This window comes from Diplodia corticola (genome assembly GCF_001883845.1).
Source record: "Diplodia corticola strain CBS 112549 chromosome Unknown scaffold32, whole genome shotgun sequence".
Lineage (NCBI taxonomy): Eukaryota > Fungi > Ascomycota > Dothideomycetes > Botryosphaeriales > Botryosphaeriaceae > Diplodia > Diplodia corticola.
Window position 1 is genome coordinate 179,224 of NW_017971511.1, and position 21,145 is coordinate 200,368.

At 56.9% G+C, this 21,145-nt stretch overlaps 5 protein-coding genes across 5 annotated transcripts; 2 read left to right on the top strand and 3 right to left on the bottom strand.

The window, feature by feature from the left end:
• Positions 1 to 57: 57 nt before the first annotated feature.
• BKCO1_3200053 (dna polymerase gamma) lies at positions 58 to 3,616 on the top strand (the record flags this gene model as incomplete). The annotated part of the gene is made up of 2 exons (XM_020274444.1): positions 58 to 241; positions 306 to 3,616. The coding sequence occupies 2 exons, from the start codon at positions 58 to 60 to the stop codon at positions 3,614 to 3,616; spliced, it is 3,495 nt and encodes a 1,164-aa protein (XP_020129470.1).
• A 2,415-nt stretch (positions 3,617 to 6,031) lies between these two features.
• On the bottom strand, positions 6,032 to 8,875 carry BKCO1_3200054 (glutaminase; the record flags this gene model as incomplete). The annotated part of the gene is made up of 5 exons (XM_020274445.1): positions 6,032 to 7,141; positions 7,192 to 7,232; positions 7,339 to 8,129; positions 8,186 to 8,776; positions 8,829 to 8,875. The coding sequence occupies 5 exons, from the start codon at positions 8,873 to 8,875 to the stop codon at positions 6,032 to 6,034; spliced, it is 2,580 nt and encodes an 859-aa protein (XP_020129465.1).
• Positions 8,876 to 10,676: 1,801 nt separating this feature from the next.
• On the bottom strand, positions 10,677 to 12,625 carry BKCO1_3200055 (glycine-rich cell wall structural protein 1 protein; the record flags this gene model as incomplete). Its single annotated transcript, XM_020274446.1, has 5 exons — positions 10,677 to 10,837; positions 10,974 to 11,720; positions 11,845 to 12,063; positions 12,123 to 12,161; positions 12,484 to 12,625. The coding sequence occupies 5 exons, from the start codon at positions 12,623 to 12,625 to the stop codon at positions 10,677 to 10,679; spliced, it is 1,308 nt and encodes a 435-aa protein (XP_020129464.1).
• Positions 12,626 to 13,437: 812 nt separating this feature from the next.
• On the bottom strand, positions 13,438 to 15,405 carry BKCO1_3200056 (rna exonuclease; the record flags this gene model as incomplete). The annotated part of the gene is made up of 1 exon (XM_020274447.1): positions 13,438 to 15,405. One exon carries the CDS (start codon positions 15,403 to 15,405, stop codon positions 13,438 to 13,440), a length of 1,968 nt encoding a protein of 655 aa, XP_020129467.1.
• Positions 15,406 to 16,110: 705 nt separating this feature from the next.
• BKCO1_3200057 (lipase serine esterase) lies at positions 16,111 to 17,903 on the top strand (the record flags this gene model as incomplete). Its single annotated transcript, XM_020274448.1, has 4 exons — positions 16,111 to 16,229; positions 16,459 to 16,759; positions 16,809 to 17,746; positions 17,813 to 17,903. 4 exons carry the CDS (start codon positions 16,111 to 16,113, stop codon positions 17,901 to 17,903), a joined length of 1,449 nt encoding a protein of 482 aa, XP_020129466.1.
• Between the last annotated feature and the right edge of the window lie 3,242 nt (positions 17,904 to 21,145).

Below are 21,145 nucleotides of genomic sequence, written 5' to 3' on the forward strand. Positions count from 1 at the left end.
TTTTTCCTCGTCCCACCGCCAGCCCACCGCCGTCGCTGGTCGCGAAATGCCCCCCGGATGATGCTCGCTGCGACCTCGCGCCGTGTCGCGCATTGCCAGCCTGCCCTTCGCTCGCCGCTCCTGCGCATCCGCCCGCGCCCTACTGCTTCATCTGCTTCAATCGCATGCGCAGCCCTCCGTTGCTATGCGCAACAGTCAGAGAACACCGGCGAGGGCAGGCCGCGCTCTCAGAGTCTGCTCGGTACGTGCCCGGCTCCAATTTCACATCAGCTCCCGGCTCCTCGACTGACTTGAAAAAAAAAAAGTCTCCTCAGATGCCCGCCTCAACGATGTCGGGGTTCAGCAGCTCAGCGCGCATGCCTACGGCCAAATTTTCGCTTCCGAACCGAAACCACCGCCCAAGGAGCTGGTAGACTTGTCAATCGATCACCTCAAGCGCCATGAGCTGTTCGGCAAGAACTCAGATTCGGCGCCACCCATTAGCTTCGACATGCCGCCACTTCAGGGCTCCTCTAAGACTCTGGACGAACATTTCTACCGCCTGGGCATGGACTCCGCTCATCCCTATCTGGATTTGGCCAACGACTTCGTACAGAAAGAGCCTCCCCCGAGACCAAAGTGGATCCAGAGGAGCGGTTGGACAAAATACGTCAACGGGACGTCGGAGGCCGTAGAAGCGCCGGATGAGTCGCTTTTGACATTCGATGTCGAGGTCATGTGGAAAGAGACATCCTATGCATGCATGGCTTGTGCTGCAAGTCCCACTGCCTGGTATGCCTGGATTTCACCTTGGTTGTTGGGCGAATCCGACACAGATCGCCACCTCATTCCATTGGGCGATCCGAACAAACCGCGGATCGTTGTCGGACACAACATTGGTTATGACAGGGCGAGAATTGCTGAGGAGTACGACTTGCGCCATTCAAAGAACTTCTTCATGGATACCATGTCGCTGCACGTTGCCGTCAATGGCATGTGCTCACGTCAAAGACCCAAGTGGATGAAGCACAGGAAAGAGAAGGAATTGAGAGACAAGATTGCCGCATCCGACGAAAACGTTGATCTCAACTCGTTGCTTCAATCTGGACAGCTTAGTGATGAAGAAGAGGAGTTGTGGATAGGGAGAAGCTCCATCAATTCCCTGCGGGATGTCGCCAAATTCCACTGCAACATCACCATCGCAAAGGCCCAACGAGAATACTTTGGAGAGCTTGATCGCGAAGGCGTGAGGGAAAAGTTGGACGAGCTGCTGGATTATTGTGCTGCCGATGTACAAGTCACCCACCGCGTCTATCAAAAGGTTTTTCCGCTCTTCCGTGATGTCTGCCCTCACCCGGTCAGTTTTGCGGCATTGCGGTTCATGGGGACCGAGATCCTGCCTATCAACGAGACATGGAACGAGTACATCAAGAACGCCGAAGAGAAGTATCAAGCATTATCCGATCAGGTCCAGCAAAGACTCATCCATCTGGCCGACATAGCATTGAAGGTCAAGGGGGAGCCCGAAAAATACGAGAATGATCCATGGTTGAGCCAGCTGGACTGGTCAGGTCAGGATATCAAGATGGCCAAGGGGAAGAAGAAGGGCGATCCACCGAGACCAGTTGCCCGTCAAAAGATGCCCGGAATGCCAAAATGGTATAAGGACCTCTATCCAAAAACCACCGGCCCCATCACCTTGACCACCCGGACACGAGTTGCCCCGTTGTTTCTGCGGTTATCATGGGACGGCTACCCTCTCTTCTGGACCGATAAATACGGTTGGACATATCGTATTCCTGTCAGTGAAGCTGCACTCTCCGACGAAAGGAAAGCCGCTCTCTGTGATTTTTCCGAGGACGAGGATTTAACCCTTCGCCTCGACCGCGAACACCACTACATCAAGATCCCGCACAAAGACGGGCCATCAGCCCGATGCACCAACCCATTGGCAAAGAGTTACCAGCAGTACTTCGAAAACGGCCGGCTTACCTCCGAATTCACATACGCCAAAGAGGCGCTTGAGATGAATGCCTCTTGCTCGTATTGGATCAGCGCTAGAGACCGGATCAGGTCGCAAATGGCGGTATTTGAAGGCGAGGCAATGGTCAATGGCAAACCTCAACCAAGTAGACAAGGTGGAGACGGGGGGCCTGGCTCGAAATTCGGGTACATTCTTCCTCAGGTCATTCCCATGGGGACCATCACGCGAAGAGCTGTCGAAAACACTTGGTTAACCGCGAGCAATGCGAAAAAGAACAGGGTTGGTTCGGAGCTAAAGTCGATGGTCAGGGCTCCCCCGGGCTACTGCTTTGTTGGTGCGGATGTTGATTCAGAAGAGCTCTGGATTGCCAGCCTCCTTGGAGATGCGCAGTTCAAGCTGCATGGTGGCAATGCGATCGGGTTCATGACACTTGAGGGTACCAAGGCTGCTGGCACAGATCTACATTCGAGGACTGCATCGATTCTGGGCATATCGCGTAACGATGCCAAAGTTTTCAACTACGGCCGCATTTACGGAGCTGGTTTGAAGTTTGCTTCTACACTGCTTAGGCAGTTCAACCCAAGCTTGACAGAGGCACAAACCACAGAAACAGCTTCCAGGCTCTACCAGGAGACAAAGGGTAAAAAGACGGCGCGCAAAGCCCTTAATGAGAGGAGCTTCTGGCGCGGCGGTACAGAATCGTTTGTCTTCAACAAGCTCGAGGACTTTGCTGAGCAGGAAAAGCCTTGTACTCCAGTACTTGGGGCGGGAATTACCGAGGCATTGACGAAACGATACCTGACCAAGGGCAGCTTCATCACATCTCGTATCAACTGGGCCATCCAGTCCTCTGGTGTAGATTACCTCCACCTCCTCATCGTCTCCATGGACTACCTAACTCGGCACTTCAACATACATGCACGCCTTGCGCTTACCGTGCATGATGAGATCCGTTACATCGTCAAGGAAGAAGACAAATACCGCGCAGCATTGGCACTGCAAATCTCCAACATCTGGACTCGCGCCATGTTTAGCCAGCAAGTCGGCATCGAAGATCTTCCGCAGGCCTGCGCCTTCTTCAGCGCTGTAGACATCGACCACGTCCTGCGGAAGGAGGTAGACATGGACTGTGTCACCCCATCACATCAAACACCCATCCCTCCCGGCGAAAGCATCGACATCCTCGCTCTCCTCGACAAGGGCGACGAAGCCCGTCTTCACGATCCCGAAAAACCTGCTCCCAAAATCGCACTTCAGCCCGAAGGAGTCGGGTACGAGCGGCGCGAGCCGGTCATGGCCTCGATCCAGCGCGCAGCCAGCATCCCTTTCCTGCGCGCGCAAATCACGGCAGATGACAAGGAGCTCGTCGAAATCATAAAGAGCCTCAAGACGGACAAGGGGGCAATGGGCGGGTCGTTCTCGCCGACCACACCCAAGCGCTCCACCGCTGACACGCCAGCAGCATGGAAAAAGGCGCGCAAGAACGTCCCGAGGCCGCCGCACAGCCAACCGCAAGCCGCATACATGTTGCCCGTAGAGCATTGGGATGAGCGCGCCTTTTTCCGCAATCTGGAGCGGCCCAAGCCGAGCTGGGGACCCGTGCATCAGCCGCACGGATCGACGGGCTCGAGGGGCAGTTGGGGGAGGGTGTAGGATGGAAGGGTGTTTGCGACAAGGGGGATTCGTGGCGTTCCGTTCTGCTTCTTGTGTACAAAGTGTATATGATATGTTTGATTAAAACATGGTCGGGGGCTTTCTTGAGAAGGTGTTTTGGCATGGTACGGGAAAATACTTTGGGTTCACGAGTGCTATGTTTCTCTTCTTTTACTCGTCTAGGACGACGACTCGCTAAGCGATGAAATGGAGGGGTGGACGTCGAGAGGAAAAAAGTTGTGGTGATTGACTACAAGTTATTCGTTGGCTTCTTGTAAGTCGTTCAGTAATTTGTAAAAGCAAACAATTCAAGCTCGCACCGGCGTCTTCCATTCTGTCTAGCTCCATTCCCTCCCTCCCTCCGCTCATGTTTGCAATTTGCTTGGATTGAACCCCCCACGCATTTACGACATCTCTTACGTCGTCACTCCGGATGTACATCCGATTCCCGAGCGGGCGCTGGCTTGGCTGGGCGAAGGAACGGAGGGAATGATGATGACTATCCGACCCCAGCCAGCCACGCCGCAACGAAACACCCGTGGACCACGCAACTCCCTCCCCCCCTCTCCCATCATCAACCTGGAAAAAGGACTGTTCGCACCTTTCTAAAAACGCAGAAGGCATGTCGAACATGGAAACCCCCAAAAATCCTCTTCTTGTCTTGTCTCCGTCACTCTCTCTCTTTCCCATATCCGAAAGGGGAAATACGCCCGCCGGCCCCACGATGACCCGCGAACGACATCCGTCCGCATCGGAGGAGGCGGCGCTGCAAGTCAATCCTTCCTTCCCCCCCACGGTGATCCCCCGAGATGTGTGTGTTTGGCAAAGTGTGTTCGTGTTCGTTCGCGCGCGAAATAATAATCACAAATTCCACGGAAACATGCATTTTACGTGCTGCAGGTGAGCTGGCGGCGGGGCCACGTCCTGTGACGGTGGACACTGTGCGCCGGCTCTCAATCGGAAAGTGGTCGGCCATGACGTGTTTGTCCGAGACTGCCAAACGGGCCCTCATGAATGAGGAGGAGGAGGGGGGGGAGGGAGGAAAGACAAGGGAACGAGATGGGTGTAGGTGCATATTACCTGATCTTAAGTAGGTGGATGTTGGGAGTGAGAGAGTGTGGAGGAAAAGACAAAAAGTAAACAACCAACGATACGGTGTAAAGCAGCCTTACGCACATGAAAACAGCCAGAGAGAGAAAAAAGAGAGAAAGAGAGAGAGCCACAAGACGGTACACCAAAACAATTAATTTCTTTACGACGTTGGAAGTTGCGAGCCAGCAACCGTTGTGATTCGACGGCCCAGCATGATTTTTTGCTGCAAACACGCGAATCGGGTGTTCCCGTTCGCCAGCGAAATACAATTCCCCCCACCCCGTTGCTTTGCCCTGGGGAGGGGGCTAGCTCGGTTCTCTTGCCACCTGCTGGATTGGGGGAAATGCCGCTGGGAGCGAAGGATTCCGGGGCGGGCGGGCGGGCGGCTTGCTTGCTGTGTGCAGCTGTGCCGTAAGTAGTGTATCAACTGCTACATACGTACACGTCATCATTGGGCTTCGGATCCTGCAATTACCGGCAGCCAATCTTTGATACGTTACCTTACCCGAAACACACCTCTCCAGATCCTTGTCTTTGCTTGGCCCTGCCGACCCGACTCGGACCTTTGGGTAGGCGTCGTGGAGAGATGGTGGGACTGCGTGTCGGGGAGAAAGCGCCCTCCAAGAAAACAAAAAACAAAAAAAGAGGACGATGCAAGGCTGTCAGCGTGCAAGCAGTTGGGTTCGGTCGTTCATGTGGGGAATGCTTTTGGTTCAAATTCTCGTTTTGCTCTAGGGCGCTGGGTGAATGGTCCACGGATCGATCGTGTATGCCGGAGCCAGCTTCGGAGAATGCTCGAGAAAGATTTGCCAGATTGGAAGGATGCATGCCGGATGTTGCCGGCTAGCATTCCTTGTGGAGTAGCGAAAACATCCTTTTATACTTTGAATTCTTGAGCTTGTTAAGTTGTTACTATCCTGAAGAGCTCCAAATGGTGCACTGTTCATTGTAGTGTTTTGCTGCGCGCCTCCCAGCATCGCTAAGCAGATAGGATAGCTTTATTGGGAGTTCCAAGACGGGCTTAGTGTAGCTTTGTCCTCGATGCCGTTCAGCTCATTCTTCTCTGTGGCCCCTCGAGGGAGCAATCCAATGAGTTGTTCGAACATGATTGCAGAATACGTTCAATAGCGGACATCATATCATTATCATCGTCATACACACTACTCGCTCGCCCTCAACACAACAATCCTTCCCCACGCACCGCAAAAGGGTATCCCCCATACTTCGCTCGACGCAGGAGAGAGACGACAGCGAGCAAGAAGATCAGACCACAGAAAAAAAAAAGAAAAGAAACCCCTCCCCCACCCACCTCCCACCCCAAACTCAAGCAGCAACCGTACTCGACACGACCACACTCCCGCTCGTCTCAAACGTCCCCATCTCCACCACGACCGTCGGCGCACTCGACGGGCTCGGCTCCGCCAACGCCGGCAACAACCCCGCCGTCTCATTCGCACTCAGCGGCTCCGTCCCATTCACAGGGAACGCCCCGCCGTCGCCCGTGCCCGTCAAGCTGTCCTTCCCCGCGCGCTTCAGGGCCAGCAGCGAGAAGTGGCCGCCGACGACGGGCCTGGCGATGAAGGTGGCGTCGGAGGGGTAGCCGCCGTCGGCGATGGTTTCGTAGAGGTCGGTGAGTGGCTTGTCGGTGGAGGTGTGGTTGAGCCAGTAGGCGATGGCGTTGACGACGAGGCGGCGGGTGCGGGGGGCGCAGGTGGCGGCGGCCCAGAGCTGCCAGTCGGATTTGGTGAGGGAGACGCGCGAGTCGAGGGGCACGCCGAAGAGCTGCGAGACGGTGGCGTAGAAGGACGACTGCATGTCGTACACGGCGCGGCGGACGACGCCGAGGTTGAGCAGCTTGTCTGGATACGCGTTGTAGAGGAGGCCCCAGGAGCTGCGCCACTGGTACGCGAGCACCGTGTGCGTGCCCGTCGGGTCGATGGCGAACTGCTCCCAGGCGGCGTAGTAGGAGGAGGAGGTGGCGGTGAAGTTGGCGTGGTCGGCGTCGTTGCCGACGACGGCGGCGATGCCGGCCATGGCTTGGAGGCCGACGATGCCTTTGATGGCGAGGTTGGTCTGGTTCTCGAGGGAGCCGACGAAGTCGTCTGTGCTCAGCTGGTCTGAGGGGATTAATGTGTACTCGATCAGGAACTGTGACCATTGGAAAAGCTTCGTGTAGTGATCGCGTAGGTAATCGCTGTCTCCCGTGAATTTGTAATATGAGTAGGTCATTAGCAGCATGTTACCGGACTCTTCTACTGGCATCTGCTCGTCGTCGGCGTCTACATGGCCAGTGGCGTTGGGGAAGTGCGCTCCTAAATCGTGCATCGAATACGAACGAGGGTAGAAGCCAGACTCTTGGTTCAAGTAGAGTGGGTTCATAGCATATCTCAGTAAACTCGGGTTGGCGTAGAGGTAAAATGGCATAGCGGGGTACTGTTCCAGCGGTCAGCTCACTCTCTCCCGCAAAGCGACTGTGTTCTTACCAGAACGTCAACCGTATTCATATTTCCATCTGATGAGATTTCTGGTTTTTACGATGTTAGTTGAGAGAAGAAAGACATTAGGATAAAGTGAGTAACGGGGGAAAATGGAATGTGACGAGACAAAACAACAATGATCGACAACCTTACCCTTTTGGAACATGAACGGCTCTGAAGAATTGTAGATAGATGACGCATTCCCACATCCGAAATCCGGAGGGATGGTCAGTACGTTTGCTCCCATGGCCTGTCGTGTAGAGAGCGCCACGATCGAATAGTACGAGTGATCCTCGGGAACATCAGGGATGGCAACGCCACTCTTGTTATCGGCATCCAAATAGCCATAACCATTACTGGAATTGAAGATCCAATGTTCCCCGAATTGATCAGTACCCATTTCATAGTCGGCTGGAAACAATATGTCTGAAGAAGTTGAAGCATTATTCGAGGACGGCGTGGAAGTGCTTGAGGCGTTCCCGAGCTCTGCTGCGTAGTACTCATGGATATCGGTTCGGAGCTGCTGATCCCACGCGCCTGCCAGTTTCTGGGCATCCGCAAAGTCGCCGTAATGAGCGGCAACCATGTGGGCGAATCCGGGGCCGTAGCATTGTTCGCTACTCCACCAGGGGTTAAGTGACTGGAGGCCCTCACTGGTGAGCAGGTTGATAACGGGCTCCTGTATGACACCGACGGTATACAGGACGCTGCCTTTCTTCGTCTTCTTCATGTCATGTGAGAAAGCATAAATGTTGCCGTCGTCGACATCAATGTAGTTTGAGAGGTAACCATTTTGAATGAAGTTGTAGCGAACGTTGGTGGCCTTGCCAGACTGGAAGGTGAAGTTTTTGGCTTGGGCGGGCTGGGTAGACAGGGTCATGTTGCCCCACTGAGGGAAGTCGTTGAGCTCAGAAAAGTAGTACTCCTGGGAAAGATGGTACCACCTGCTCGCGGGTCAGCAACCAGGCGTGTCCCGCAGTGCTGCGTTGCAAGAAATTACCATGTGAAAAGAGTCGAGGTTGTCACGGTGGTGTTAGGATCGAACGTGGCAGAATCGACATTCAAGCCAGCGGTAACGCCGGCGGAGGCTTGGTAGTTGTTCCAGGAGTTGTCGACGTCGGTATAAAGCTTGACGTCGTGGGTTGCATTGTCCTGGGATTCGTAGGAAACCTCAAGATAACTCAGAGGCATACTGGTCCTGCAAAGATCCAGGGGAATGACAGGCGAGAAGAATGTGGCAGTAAGCAGGACTGGGCCTGCGGTGAAGGTGAAGTTGGAGTACTGTGAGTCGTAGCTGACGGACAGCGGAGTGGCGGATTGGAAATTGGCCAGTTGAGGCAGCTCGGAGCCGGCAATGCTGGTGCCCATCCACTCGTACGAAATGCCGTCGACTACAATGATGCCCTCCCAGCCAACCTTCTGGCCGGTCCAAAACTCGACGCCATTGGTGTTCAGGGTGCCATTGTTCACTGTGCTGGACCAGACGCTCGTGTAAGGAGAGCGGACAGCAAGAGGGACGGCAGGTGGGCGGGCCGGGGAATACACCACAGCGGGGTCATTGCTATCATTACTTGCATCACTCTCGCTGTTCCTGGGGCGGGGATTAGCGGGAGCCAGGTGAGGGAGGCGTAGAATGCAATTACTGTGCGCAAGCGGAGGCGGCCAGGAGCAGAGCGAGCGATGCATACATGGGTGGATGGTAGGGGGGAAACGACAGAGAGGGTGCGGAAAGAAGACAGAAGACAGCAGGCGGCGGTCAATGGGGCTATATAGTGGGCGGCACATGGTGGAGGGGCGGGGGGGCTCGGATGTAACTAAGCTTTGGCATCCCGGGCTGCAGCCCTTGTGGTGATCGATTGGCACAGTAGTGTGGGACGATGATGATGGACCAGGATACGGAATGCAAGTGTGTGAGTTAGCGGAAATTGGCAGCCAAGAAGCGCAGCGCCCATGGCGAAGTGGTACGCAAGACGGCAGACGGAGAGGTGCGGCTCCAGCGGGCAGCAGGCAACCTGGCTGGCGGCACGCAGCGCCACGCACGCCGCAGTGGGGCGGCGGCCGGGGTAGCGGGGCGGCAGGCGGCATTGAGGGGTTTTGTGGGGCATGGGCGAAGAGTGAGCAGGCGGCGGGCGCGATGGGGCCAGGAACGCAGTCAGACGGCGGCTGGTTGCTCGGGGGACTGCTGGGGCTGCTGGTGCATTGCGGGTGGCGGGCGCCGCCAGTGGGCGCCAGTGGGCGCCAGTGGGCGCCAGTGGACGGCGGTGGCCCTATGTCGCGGCTGCCGTCTCTGTCTCTGCTCCTGCCCTGATGACTTTGGTCACGGTGTGGTGGCACAAGCTTCGCACCCCGGATCGTCGCCAACGCACGAGTCAGCCCACGGCACGCCCGTCTTCTCTTCGCTGCTGCTGCACGCCCTGTCAACGCTGCCAGCCTCCCGCTCTCAAGCTCCCGCCCCGCCCGCCACCCTGCCGCTGCTGTCCAAAATCAGCCGCCCCTCAGCCAGTTTGTCGCTCAATCCAGGCTTCCCCTGCAGTCTGCATGCAACCCTTGCCTATCCACATCCGCCCAGCTGCCTCGGTCCTGATGCCAAGAGCACATGCTGAGCTTGTTTTAACTGGACAGCAGCCACCGGCCCGTGGAACCATGGCCGTCACGATACATGTTTGCCCTGTGTCATTGTATGTCGACAGTCTCTGCTCCTCCAAATGCTCGATATCACGCACAATATACTTTGCGCGTGCGTACACATGTACCATCAGAGAAACTGCATGTCTCACGCAATCAAGTCAATCTCACAAACAGACTTCTGCCGGTGGGCTGGCTCCAAGTACGTAGGTACCGCAGCAGTAGTACGAGCCCGGATGTGGACATTGCCGCTACTACTACTGCTCGCTTTGCTTAGCTCAACCCATCGCTTCTCCGGCCGGCCGCGGCTCCAAACTCCGAAGTAGAGTCCGATGCTCACCGCACCCACATGGCCCCGCCTCGCGTCCTTTACCCCCGCACCTCCATGTCATCTTGTCTACCCCTCACGAGCGCTTGTTTCTGTCTCTCTCTCTCTTTCTTTCTTGGCAACTCGAAAAGGGCAACATCTCGTCACTTTGTTACGCAGACCTGACAGATTCGTCTCTTTCTCGTGTCCGTTTTCACCCGGCAATGGCCAAAAGCAAAACCCCCCCAAGAAAGAAGGGACGCAATGAATGAATATCCCGACACAGTGCAGACAGAGACTACAAATGCGGCAGAATGCTTACCGTGAGAAAAAGCAAAGCAAAGCAAGCGAGCAACCAAGTAATCAAGCATCGATTATCATAATAAATAATAAGAGGCTGGGTACTGCCCGGACGACCAAGGCCGGCGGCCCAAGAACAAAGGAGGTAGTCATCGTCGAAGTCATATCAAAGAGCCAAGAAATAAGACCACAAAAAACCGAAGCAGCCCTCGAACTTTACTTGTACGCATGAGCAGCGCACAGGATCAACCCAATTCACTCACTCCTTGTGCTTGCTGCCAATGTGCAGCTTCTCCTTGATCTTGGTGCCCATGCTGGTCTTGCTCTTCCCGCCGCCTCCGTTGCCGTTCTCGTCGACGTCGTCGGAACGCGAAGGCGACACGTCATCCCCCTTGTGCACGCCCTTTTGCTCCAGCAGCCCTGCGCAAAAGCATCAAAGTCAGCAAACCGAATACCACATCTTTCTCTCTCTCTCTCTCTTCTCAGCCAAAACAGGCGAAGAAAAGAAGAAAAAAAGAAAAAGTGAAGGAAAAGAACGGAAAGGAAAAACACTCACGATCAGCCTCCCTCCCGGCCCCCGGCAAACTGGCATCGAAATCGCCTCCATCGGCCTTGAACGCCGTCTGCTTGACCACCTTCTCGCCCGTCCCCTTGGACTTTTCCTCGTCCTCGTCCTCGTCCTCCTCATCCCTCTTCCTCTCCTTCCCTCCCAACGCCCCCGCCCCTCCCGAAGCCACAACCTCCTCCCCCACCTCCTTCTTCCCCCTCACCCCCTCCACCTGCTCCCCCGTCGTCGGCGCCTCCGCCGGCCTGTCCCCACCCTGCTGCTTCTGCCCGTACGCGGCGTCACCGCCACTACCCGGCGCCGCGCCGACGCTCGGCTCCGCCGTGCCGAACCCGCCGGCCTTGGCCGTCGACGGGTCCGCCGCCGAGGCTTCCGACGGGCGCGCGTCCTGCAATGCAGATGCCGGGGAGGACGAAGACGTGTCGTGCAGCGACGTCACGCCCGTGCCGGGGGTGTCGCGTTCGGGGCGGATGGGGCCGCCTTGGGCGGCGCTGGTGCCGGTTGTTGGGGGCGCGGGTGTTGCTGTCGTCGTCGAGGAGGAGGGGTTGTTGGGGGTGGAGTACGGGTCGCTTCCGGTGATGGCGCCGCCGCTGCTGCTCAGAGGGTTGGAGGTGGAGGTGGAGGTGGTGGTGGTGTTGTTGGGGGTGGAGTACGGGTCACCGCCGCCGAGGCCGCCGCTGCTTAGCGGGTTGGACGTCGAGGACGGGGTGTCCGTGGTGGAGGTGGTGGTGTCTGGGCCTGTAGTTTCTCCCCCCAATGTTAGCTAACCGTTGAGGTGCTCGATCTTCTGTGGGGAGCGGGTCGTGAAGCTGCCGGGTACGAAAAAAGATGGGGAAAAAAAGAAAATCGGGCGTGTCCTTACCGGTGCTGCTTGTGAACTTGTTGCTCTCCCCACCCGGGAATTGCGCATCCGTGCTCTCGCCAAAGTTCCTGGTGCGGTCGGCCAGGCTCTCCGGTTCAGACGGGTTGGACGCCGGGTTCGCGGTGAGGTGGTCAGTGCCGCTCTCTGTGTTCCAGCGGGATGTGTCAGCGAAGGAGTATGGAGTGGTGCGGTTGATGTTGTTCGGAGGCCCGGAAGGCACTGCTTCTCATGCCACCGGGATGGTTGGGCAGACGAATGGGGGGAGGTTTGGGACTTACGTCTCTCAGCTGCGGATTTGCCAGACATATCGGGAACTCCTGAAGTTCAAACTTCGATGTTAGTACTGAACACAGGTTTTGGGCAGTGGCACTCGTTCGATTCGAGATGGGAAGGATATCAGGATAGAGCCGTGTTGCCGTTTGTTCAGGGCAGAGCGGGGTAGGACGAAGACAGTTTATATGCCTTCATCAAAAAGGGACAAAGAAAAATGGTTGGTCTGCAGCCGCACACGCGCTGGCTGCTGGGTGCAAGGTCCCCCGCCCCGCCAGGCAGCTGACTCGGGTTGGCGAAAGAAGGATCCGTGAAGGGTGGTAAGACGAAACGTGATAAGACAGAACAACAAAAGATCGACAGCCTTACCCTCAAGGTTTCCGCTGTCAAAGGGCTCGTCTACAGTGCCCCGTCCCGACTGGCCCGAGATGGGCTCTTGGCCCGACTCGGCCTTTGGGTCTCCATAGATGAGCTTGCTGGCGCTGCTGGCGATGTTGTTGATGGTCTCCATGCTGGGGTGGCTGCGTCTCGTGTTTGCTGGGGTGTGCGGGTCTTTGTGCTAATTGCGAAAGGGTTGGGCTGGATGCAAAGTTGCAAAGAACGAGCGCGGGGCAACTTATGGCGTTTTGGGTAGGGATAACAAGGCTGGCCCAGAGCTGGAAGCCCCTACGTCACTACGCGCGGGGCACTGCTGCGGCACGGCTCCTACGTACATCACGACACAAAGCTGGATTCTGCCTGGGTGGTTCCTTGTTAGATTACTGCCTGCGCCACGGGAGAAGCGCCAATGATCGGAAGGGCCCAAAGCGAGCCGGCGGCACAGCAGACTCGTCTCCTGCAAGGCCGGCATGAAACGCTTAGATTCGCTCCTGCCTTGCGAGCTCCGTGTGACGTTGGTGGGCGCCTACTTCTCGCCTGGAGAATGACGTCGAGGCGTCGCAACAGTCACGTGCACTTCGGGATCGGCTCCAGGATTAGGGTCCAGCCCTGCATCTAAATAGCCCCGCGGAAGCTCGCAAGCATCCGGGTAGATGCGCAATATCCCATTACCGGTTTTGACGAGATTGCACTTTGCAGCTGTTTTGCTGCCGCTGTCTGATCAGGTTTGAGCGTTTGAGCCCGGAACCCACCAAGGAAATCCCGAAACCCAGCCTGCTCATACCTTTGAATGCTGAAATGTTCAGCCCTTACCCAATGGCCACAGCCGCATCCGGGAACGATAAGAAATTGCATGCCTGCCAAATAATGCCAGAACTCAGATCTGGACCCCTGTCCTGAGACCATCATCAAGGTGCCAAGCAAGGGACTCTTTAGCCCCAGTCGTTATTCCGAGTTGCTCGCCGAGCCCTTTCTCTTCTTTGATTTGCTCATCGCCTTCGGGTTGATCGGGGTCAATGTCGCAGGACCCTCCTGGCCGTCTTCGGGATGTGGCGGGTAGAAGCCATCATCTCTCGCAGTCCAACCTGTGCTCTTCAACTGCCGCCACTCCCTCTCGACTTTGACCCGTACCAGCTCACCAGTCGCCCGTGAATCCTCCAAGCTGTCGTGGCCAGCTGCGCCCGCCGTCTGAATGTCCCTCCCAAGTAATCCCTTGACCAGCCCCTTGAGGGCCGGGCGTGACGGCAGACCTCCTCTAATTGGATAGAGCAAAACCGTGTCGACAATGGTGGGGTGAACTAGACGAATCGAGTTCAAATCATTCTCTAAGGCATGGCCAAGCACCGGGGTTTCAGGCGCAATGAAAGAAAGGAAGAGCGAGCGAGCTTCAGCCGGACTCGAAACTATTCGAAGACTCGGCTGCTTCTCACCATTACCTGCCCTTGGATTCGCCGAGGCAGGGTCGGCTGGATCGTACGGCTGGGCGTTGAAGAACTGATCCGGAGTAACGCCAGAGAATCGAGTGTTCAGATCAAGGACGGTCCCGAGGGGGCGAACGAGCACGTCGATTAGAGGCTCTCCGTCAGGCCATGACGTTACCGTAAGACGGATGAGCTCCATGCCATAGACGGTGTAGCCCATTTCGCAGTCGAAGCATATCGCTTTACCTTTGATCGCATTCGGATTGGGCGGGGTTGCAATGAAAGGCAAGACGAGTGCCAGCCTCTTCGTCTCGGATATCTTGAAGACATGAGTGTCCAGAGTCGAACAGCCTGGGCTACCTGTGGTCTCCTGACAGCAGGTGTAGCGCATATCTGCTCGACCAGTGATTGCCTCAGTCCTCTTGTACTGGGGGCGGAAGGTTTTGCCCCAGTGGAATGTGCAGTGGCTACCCGTCGTGAGGGCACCATCCTCGACACGACGCTCAGGAAATACTTGGAAGCGGGTCCTGCAGCGGTCGCATACTTCGTAATTTGCACTCATCTCGACACCGAGCCTAGCCTGTTCGATCTCTGCATCGGTAGGGACTGCGGTAACATAGCCGTGCTTGTCCAGACCTACCTGGTTTGCGATGAGACGTTGAAGGAACATGGTTTCTTGTTCTGGACTAAGTCCCGTGTCAACGACCTTGGGCTCCGTCTTTTCAGGAGCAGCGCTCTTCGTCGCCGCAAGTCGATGCTGCTTCCACTCTTCAATCTTCATCTTCTTGTATGCCATGATCCGGAGCTTGATCATGTTCTTGTAGACCTTGCCTTGGGTTTGCGCAAGCCCTTCTTCTTCATCCAGAGCTGCTTTGATCAGTGAAGTGTCATCCAAGTGCAACGCCTTGAGTTCAGGATCCGAGCTTTCACCAGCTTGTTTGTTCAGCGGCAACATCATCTCGTGAAGCTTCTCCAGAAGAGCTGTACGAATGCCCCACTTTTCAGGTTCCATGGCCACACGACGCGGATTCAAAGTCTCCTTCTTTACCTCCAGAGGCTTTTTTGCTGCAGCTGACATGGTCTGATTCGCAGCAGAGCCGGGCTTCGCTTTCTGCCCCGTCAAAGCGGCTTTTGGAGGGGGCGACACGGGCCGTTTAGCTGACTGCAAGTGATTTGCTGGGCTGGCGATTGTGCTCTGGGGGTGGCTTTTGGTAGCTCCAGCCTTGGCGCTGGCAGCTGTCCTGCCCGGAACCAAACCCCCGGTGAAGGCCTTTCTCTCCGTTTCTGGAGCCTTGGTGCCATCGTCCAGTTTGCGGCGCTTCTGTTCGTGGCCTACCTCGGTGGGTGGGGGCTGGGGTGCATGGCTGACCTGGCGCAACTCGCTTGTTGCAGTGGTGCCGGGAAACTCGTGTCCGAACATGCAGTTGGGCATGCGGCATGCAGCGCCATTGGGGCAGATGATGTGCTTGAAGAGGCCTTTGCTGGTGAACATGTTGGCAAACGGACACGGGCAGGCAGCTCTTTTGGTGAGAAGATGGCGCGGTGTGAGGCTGAGTCGGATGCAGCGGGCGGTTGGTGTTGGTCACGGGACAACAGGCTGCAGTAATTAGGGACTGAGATGAGGTGAGACGGCGGGTGTGGACAAAGGGAGCAAGCGCGGTGGGGGCTAGGCATCAACATTCAACCTACCCGGACCGGTGGGGTTTGCGAGGACTCGCGGCTGGGATGCAGCGCGGCGCGCTATCGCAGTGTTTGGGATCCGCGGAGCTGACTGCAGGCCAGGGTGGTGGGAAGGGGTTGTGGAGGCGCACGGCGTTGATAAGCCACACGGGAGGCAGATTGGCGAAGGAGGGTTGGTGCCGCAGGAGGCTCGGCGAAGGCGGTGGTCCGCTCCAACGCGCGTGCCTCACTTCCCGCTTCTTGCCCTGTTGTCACGTCGCGGGTGCGCGTGGCGGATACAGATGTTGAAGGAAGTGGTGCTGGCACGTCGTCGGCGGCTCTCGAACAGCCAGCTGATCCCTGCCACGGGCCCGCCCACGGTGCAGCCGGTGGCAGGTGCGCTACATCTCTGACGACTAAATATCTGGCGATAAGCCCGCTGTCCGCTGCTGCTCCTCCCTGCAGCCGTCGCGGTCCACCACCAGCACATTTTTGCTAATAAAAGCCACCGCCCGCGAGCGCTCCATTGCGCTCGATAATGCTCCCGTTCAACTTCTCCACCATCGCCTCCAGCTTCATCGCCGCTGACGAGTCCGGCATGGGCGAGCCTTCGCCCCCTGGCGCTGCCGCCAACCATCTATGCGTCCTTGTGCATGGGTAAGATGATGAGACAGACACAAAATGCCAGCCCGTCCAGCTGCGTGAGATCTGGTTCAGTGGTATTGCAATCATGTATGAGAGCCGATGCAAATACCCGGACGCATATGTATTCGGCGACAGCTCCGTCGTGCCCTCATATTGCAACTCTGATGGAACCGACCTCGTCTTCTGGATTTCGTCGCATCGTCCGCTCGTTGCAGCTTCCGGACTGACTTGGCCTTTGCAGACTCTGGGGGAATCCCAATCATCTGGCTTATCTCACATCCTCCCTCCGTGAGGCCTTCTCTGAAGACGAGCTCCACATCCTCGTTGTCGCCCGCAACGCTGGCTCTCAGACGTACGATGGAATCGAGCTGGGAGGAGAGCGCATCACCCAGGAGATCGAGGAAGAGCTGGATCGCCTGGCCCACGCCGGGCAAACGATCCGCAAGATTAGCATCATCGGGTACTCGCTCGGCGGTCTTATCGCTAGATACGCCATCGGATTGATGTACCACAAGGGGTGGTTCGAAAAGATCGAGCCTGTGGTACGTGTGCGCCCTCATGTCGTGTAATCCATGGCTGACGTGCAGGTAGAATTTCACCACCTTCGCCACGCCGCATCTGGGCGTGCGCACGCCTCTTATCGGCGTCTGGAACCACATGTGGAACGTTCTCGGCGCGAGGTTGCTTTCTGCCTCTGGCCGCCAGCTGTTTACCATTGATTCATTCCGCAACACCGGCCGGCCACTGCTCGCTAACCTGGCCGACCCCGAGAGCGTCTTCATCAAGGGGCTGGCCAAGTTTAAGCACAAGTCGCTGTACTGCAACGTCGTCAACGACCGCTCTGTTGTCTACTACAGCGCCGGCATCTCTCGCATCGATCCCTATTCCGACCCGGATGCAGTGAAAATCAACTATCTAAAGGGCTACGAGGACGTAGTCATCGACCCCGACCACCCGGTTGTACCAAAGCACGACCAAGATGATGCTCTGCCTACTTTTTACAAGCGGTTTGCCGGCAAGAGTTACTCGGTGCTGGCCAAGTTGCCTCTGATGCTGTTTCTTGTGGTTTTTATCCCAATTGCTTTGGTGCTCTTCATCCTCAACTCTGCGATCCAGTCGGTCAGAAGTAGTCGGCGGATTCGGTTGCATGCGGAGGGAAAGTCTGGCATAAACACTAGCGCCTATAGCATTCCTTTGCTCATGGATGAAGTGCGCCATGAAGCGGACGAGATCTTTGAAGGGATGAACCACAACCAAGAGTATCTGCCCTCCGGCAGCGAAGAGCTCGCCACCCCAACAAACTCAAAGCCCAATGCACCAAAGGCCGTACGCACCAAGTCTGACCCAGGGGAGAAGCTTGTTCTGGAAGAGTCTGGCGAGGCTGAAGACGAGGCGCCCCATCATCCTGAGAACAGGCAATTGGAGTTCCCGACGTTGGCGCTGACACCGGCGCAGTTCGCCATGATACAAGCATTGGATGACGTTGGCATCAGGAAGTACCCGGTCTACATTCACAAGGACCGACACAGGTGGGTCACGACTCTATGCTCTCTTGAGCCAAATACTGAGCGCTAACCCTCTCTCACCCCTCACAGCCACGCCGCTATCATCGTGCGAAAGCTGAATAACCCCTCCCCCGAGGGCAAGCTTGTGGTCAAGCACTGGCTCAGCGAGTTCGAGGTCTGAGATGAGCGCCTGAAAAGAGAGATTGCGAGTGCAGCAGCAGGGGCGTTCCAACCCTGCTGTGTGTCTCTCCTCTCCTTTCCCCTATCCCGCCGCCCTCTCGTCTTCGGTGTCTCCGAGTTACGATGGTGAGCAGAATGAGGCGATCGGCTGGGAATTCGGCCGGTCGGTGCTGCATAATGCTCTTATTACATGTACGACGAGTCGTCATCTGCAGGCTGGTTCGCCGAAGCATGAGAGGGAACAGCGTCATTGTAGAGAGCCGGCACCAACGGTCCAATCCGGCCGCGCCCCGCAAGCAGTGCGGCCGTGAGGGCTCAAACCGGCCGAGGGAGAGGGGCAGGCCGGCCGTAAATAGAAACGCACTTCCATTTCGAACGCTACTGAAGCCTTAACTTTCGTTGCTATAGCGCCTGGAGTGCCGGATTGGGGAGCTCAGGCCTCCCAGAGGTGGCGTTGCTTGGTCGCTGCGGCGCATCTCCCGAAGTAGCCGGCTGGCCAACAGGGCGCGCGCGTATACGGAGATCAATAGTCTTTCGCCCGTATCTGGGATCCAGTTTTTATTTTTTGTTTATTTTTTCCCAGCACTAGGTACTCTTCCTCGTTGTTCGTGCAGGTTCCCATGTCGCGAAGAATCCATGGGAAAGGGAAAGGCGACGGCACAAATGCCGAGCCGTGCCGGGGGCCGGGCGGACCTCACGGGGAGAAGGGCCGTGTGTGTGTGCGTTCTGCCCTGCCAGGCACCAGGCACCAGGCACACCGACCAGGCACACCACACACACCACACCCATGCGAATCGATGTGACAACCCACGCTTCGCCCTGCAGCCGGCGGTGCCGCACGCACAGCTCCGGGCCCCCCTCCCCTCTCCCTCCCCTCTGCGCAAGACCAAGTCATGCGAGAACAGAGACGGATGCGCGTACGTAGTATGTATGTACACGGCCTGATGAAGCGCAGCGCAGCGCAGCGCAGCGGAAAAAGGGAAGCAGCAGGCGCCGGCCGGAGAAACTCTACTCATGCGCTTCATTTCGCGGCTCGGCTTGCTTTGCGCGGTGCAATCTGCGTGTTTTTTTGCCGACGGGGCAACAGCCCAAGACCCGATCCAGCGATGCTGCTGCCGCTGCTGCTGCTGCAGCAACAACAGCACGCTCGCTGTCTCTTATCCTCTTTCGTCCTCGCCCACACCTGCTGTTTTCTGCAGCCTGCTCCGGGCCGCGCTAGGTGAGTAGTTGCAGTCGCCGGCAATACGTCGAAGCGCTGTGCTCTGTCTCGTCACGCGCGCCCTCTTCCCCACATCTACCTATGCGAAACACTCTCCACGAGCGAGCGAGCGAGACGAGCCATGCGGCATTTGGTGAAAAACCCCATCGCACGGCATTTTGTTGTCGTGTTGACTCATCCGCAGCGGCAAAGCGTGGTGGGCCGCCGCCTCCACCCGGGGCAAGGCAGGGCAAAGCGAAGTCTCAGCTCAGATTCAATGTGAAACGTATGATTATCATGCCTCTAGCGCCCGTCAAGACGGAAGAGAAAAAAAAAAAAAAGCGTCATGATGATGGCAAGACCGAGAGGTGTTCGGAGTCGTGGCGCGGAGGAGGGGGGGGAGGCTGGGGAAGGATGCGGTAGTGAGGATGGGCGGAAGCATTGACTCGCGAGCGCTTCCGCTCGCCGGACGGGCTCTTCATACGAGCATCCCGCCGATTTTCGTATGCGTGCCTGACGGTCGCTCTTTCACGTATCTCATGCTAGGTACCTACACAGTACTGTTGCCGTGGGCCGAAGCTTCTGTCGTGATGATTCGCGGCCGGTGCCAATTCGCACGCTGCTGTTGCGCACCTTGTCGAAAGTTCCCCATCATTATCAATACTGAAGGGAAACGGAGCGATCCGGAGGCAGCATTTACCATTTGGACCAGGCCACGTCTAGACAGAGCGCGCGGAAAGCCACAGCGTGAATTCAATGCCCCTTCCGCCGCTCCCGTGTCGAATTCGGGTTTGAGCAGGTTGTCGTCCTTCCAAATCGCCCGCGATCTAGCCCGCTCGATGCGCCGTAGCCACATCACCTTCCTTTCATCGAAATGCGTTGAAACAGTGTCTGCTTGGGGCGAGCCGTCCCGTGCCCCTGTGACCTTTGACCGGTCGTTTCCCAGCCGGACGTGTGTGCCGGGCCGCTGCGCAGTTGCTTTTTTGCCTGCCTGGGGCATGCAGCATGGATGGTCCCGCCGTGCCTACCTACCTACCTACCCCTCACTCGCCCCTCGCTCTGAGAGCTAGGGAGAAAGCCACGCAGGATGCACACACACCGCACAGACGCGGAGAGGGGCCCGGGCAGACTAAATGACACAAAAATAGACGAGCAAAAGTAGGCACCTTGGACGAGATGACGAAATGCGGCTGTACTCATACACGTCACTATTTTGTTCTCGCTATGTTTTATACAGCTGGCCGATCGTAATCTCGCGCGCGAGTATCGTCTTGTGCGAATCCGAGAAGGCGCGTCATTAGGCACGCACAAGTTACAACGGCCATGGTCGTGTCCAAGTCCTGTTACAAGGAGCGGGAAACCTAAGAGCGTTCCGTGGTGTTGCGCCTTGCTGGTGGTTGGTTTGCTTCGAGGTTGCCAATCATCGCTCTCTTTGCGTGCCCGGAAAGCCTGTACGTGTAATGACCGCGAGCGAGCGATTCGTATTGTCAACAACATGCGCCGAGGTATACGAGCAAGCGTAATAAAACGGTGTTTAAGAGACACCTGATATATGATCGACGCGTGTTCATCTCCTATTCTTTCGCGGTTGACCTCTGCGTTGAAGATGTGTAACAGATACGGGCATCGAGGTCGGTATCAGCGTTGGAAATACCGCAAGCAGCCCGCTCTCGAGCTATCCGAGTCTCTACATAGGATCCCGAGCGCGTACATGGCGTAGGTAGCGCCCGCACGCGGCTATGGGCCGAAGCGCCCATCCGCCTTTGTGCTCTGTGGGGTGGGTACAGTAGGGGCACGGGTCCGCGCAGCGAACAGTCCGCTATTGTTGTCAATGTTGCCGCCCCTGACAACTACCACAAGGGGTATGACGAGAAACATTGACAGCGTCGATCCATCTCTCCGTGGCTGCTTGCAGCTGGCAAGCGCTTTGCGGCGGTGTTCAGCAGGCTCAGGCTCAGGCTCCGTCAAAGCGGGCAAGATGTGCCGCATGGATCTCCCGCAGCTGTCTGGCAAGCTCGAGCATTGCGTTTCATCGTGAGCCTCCT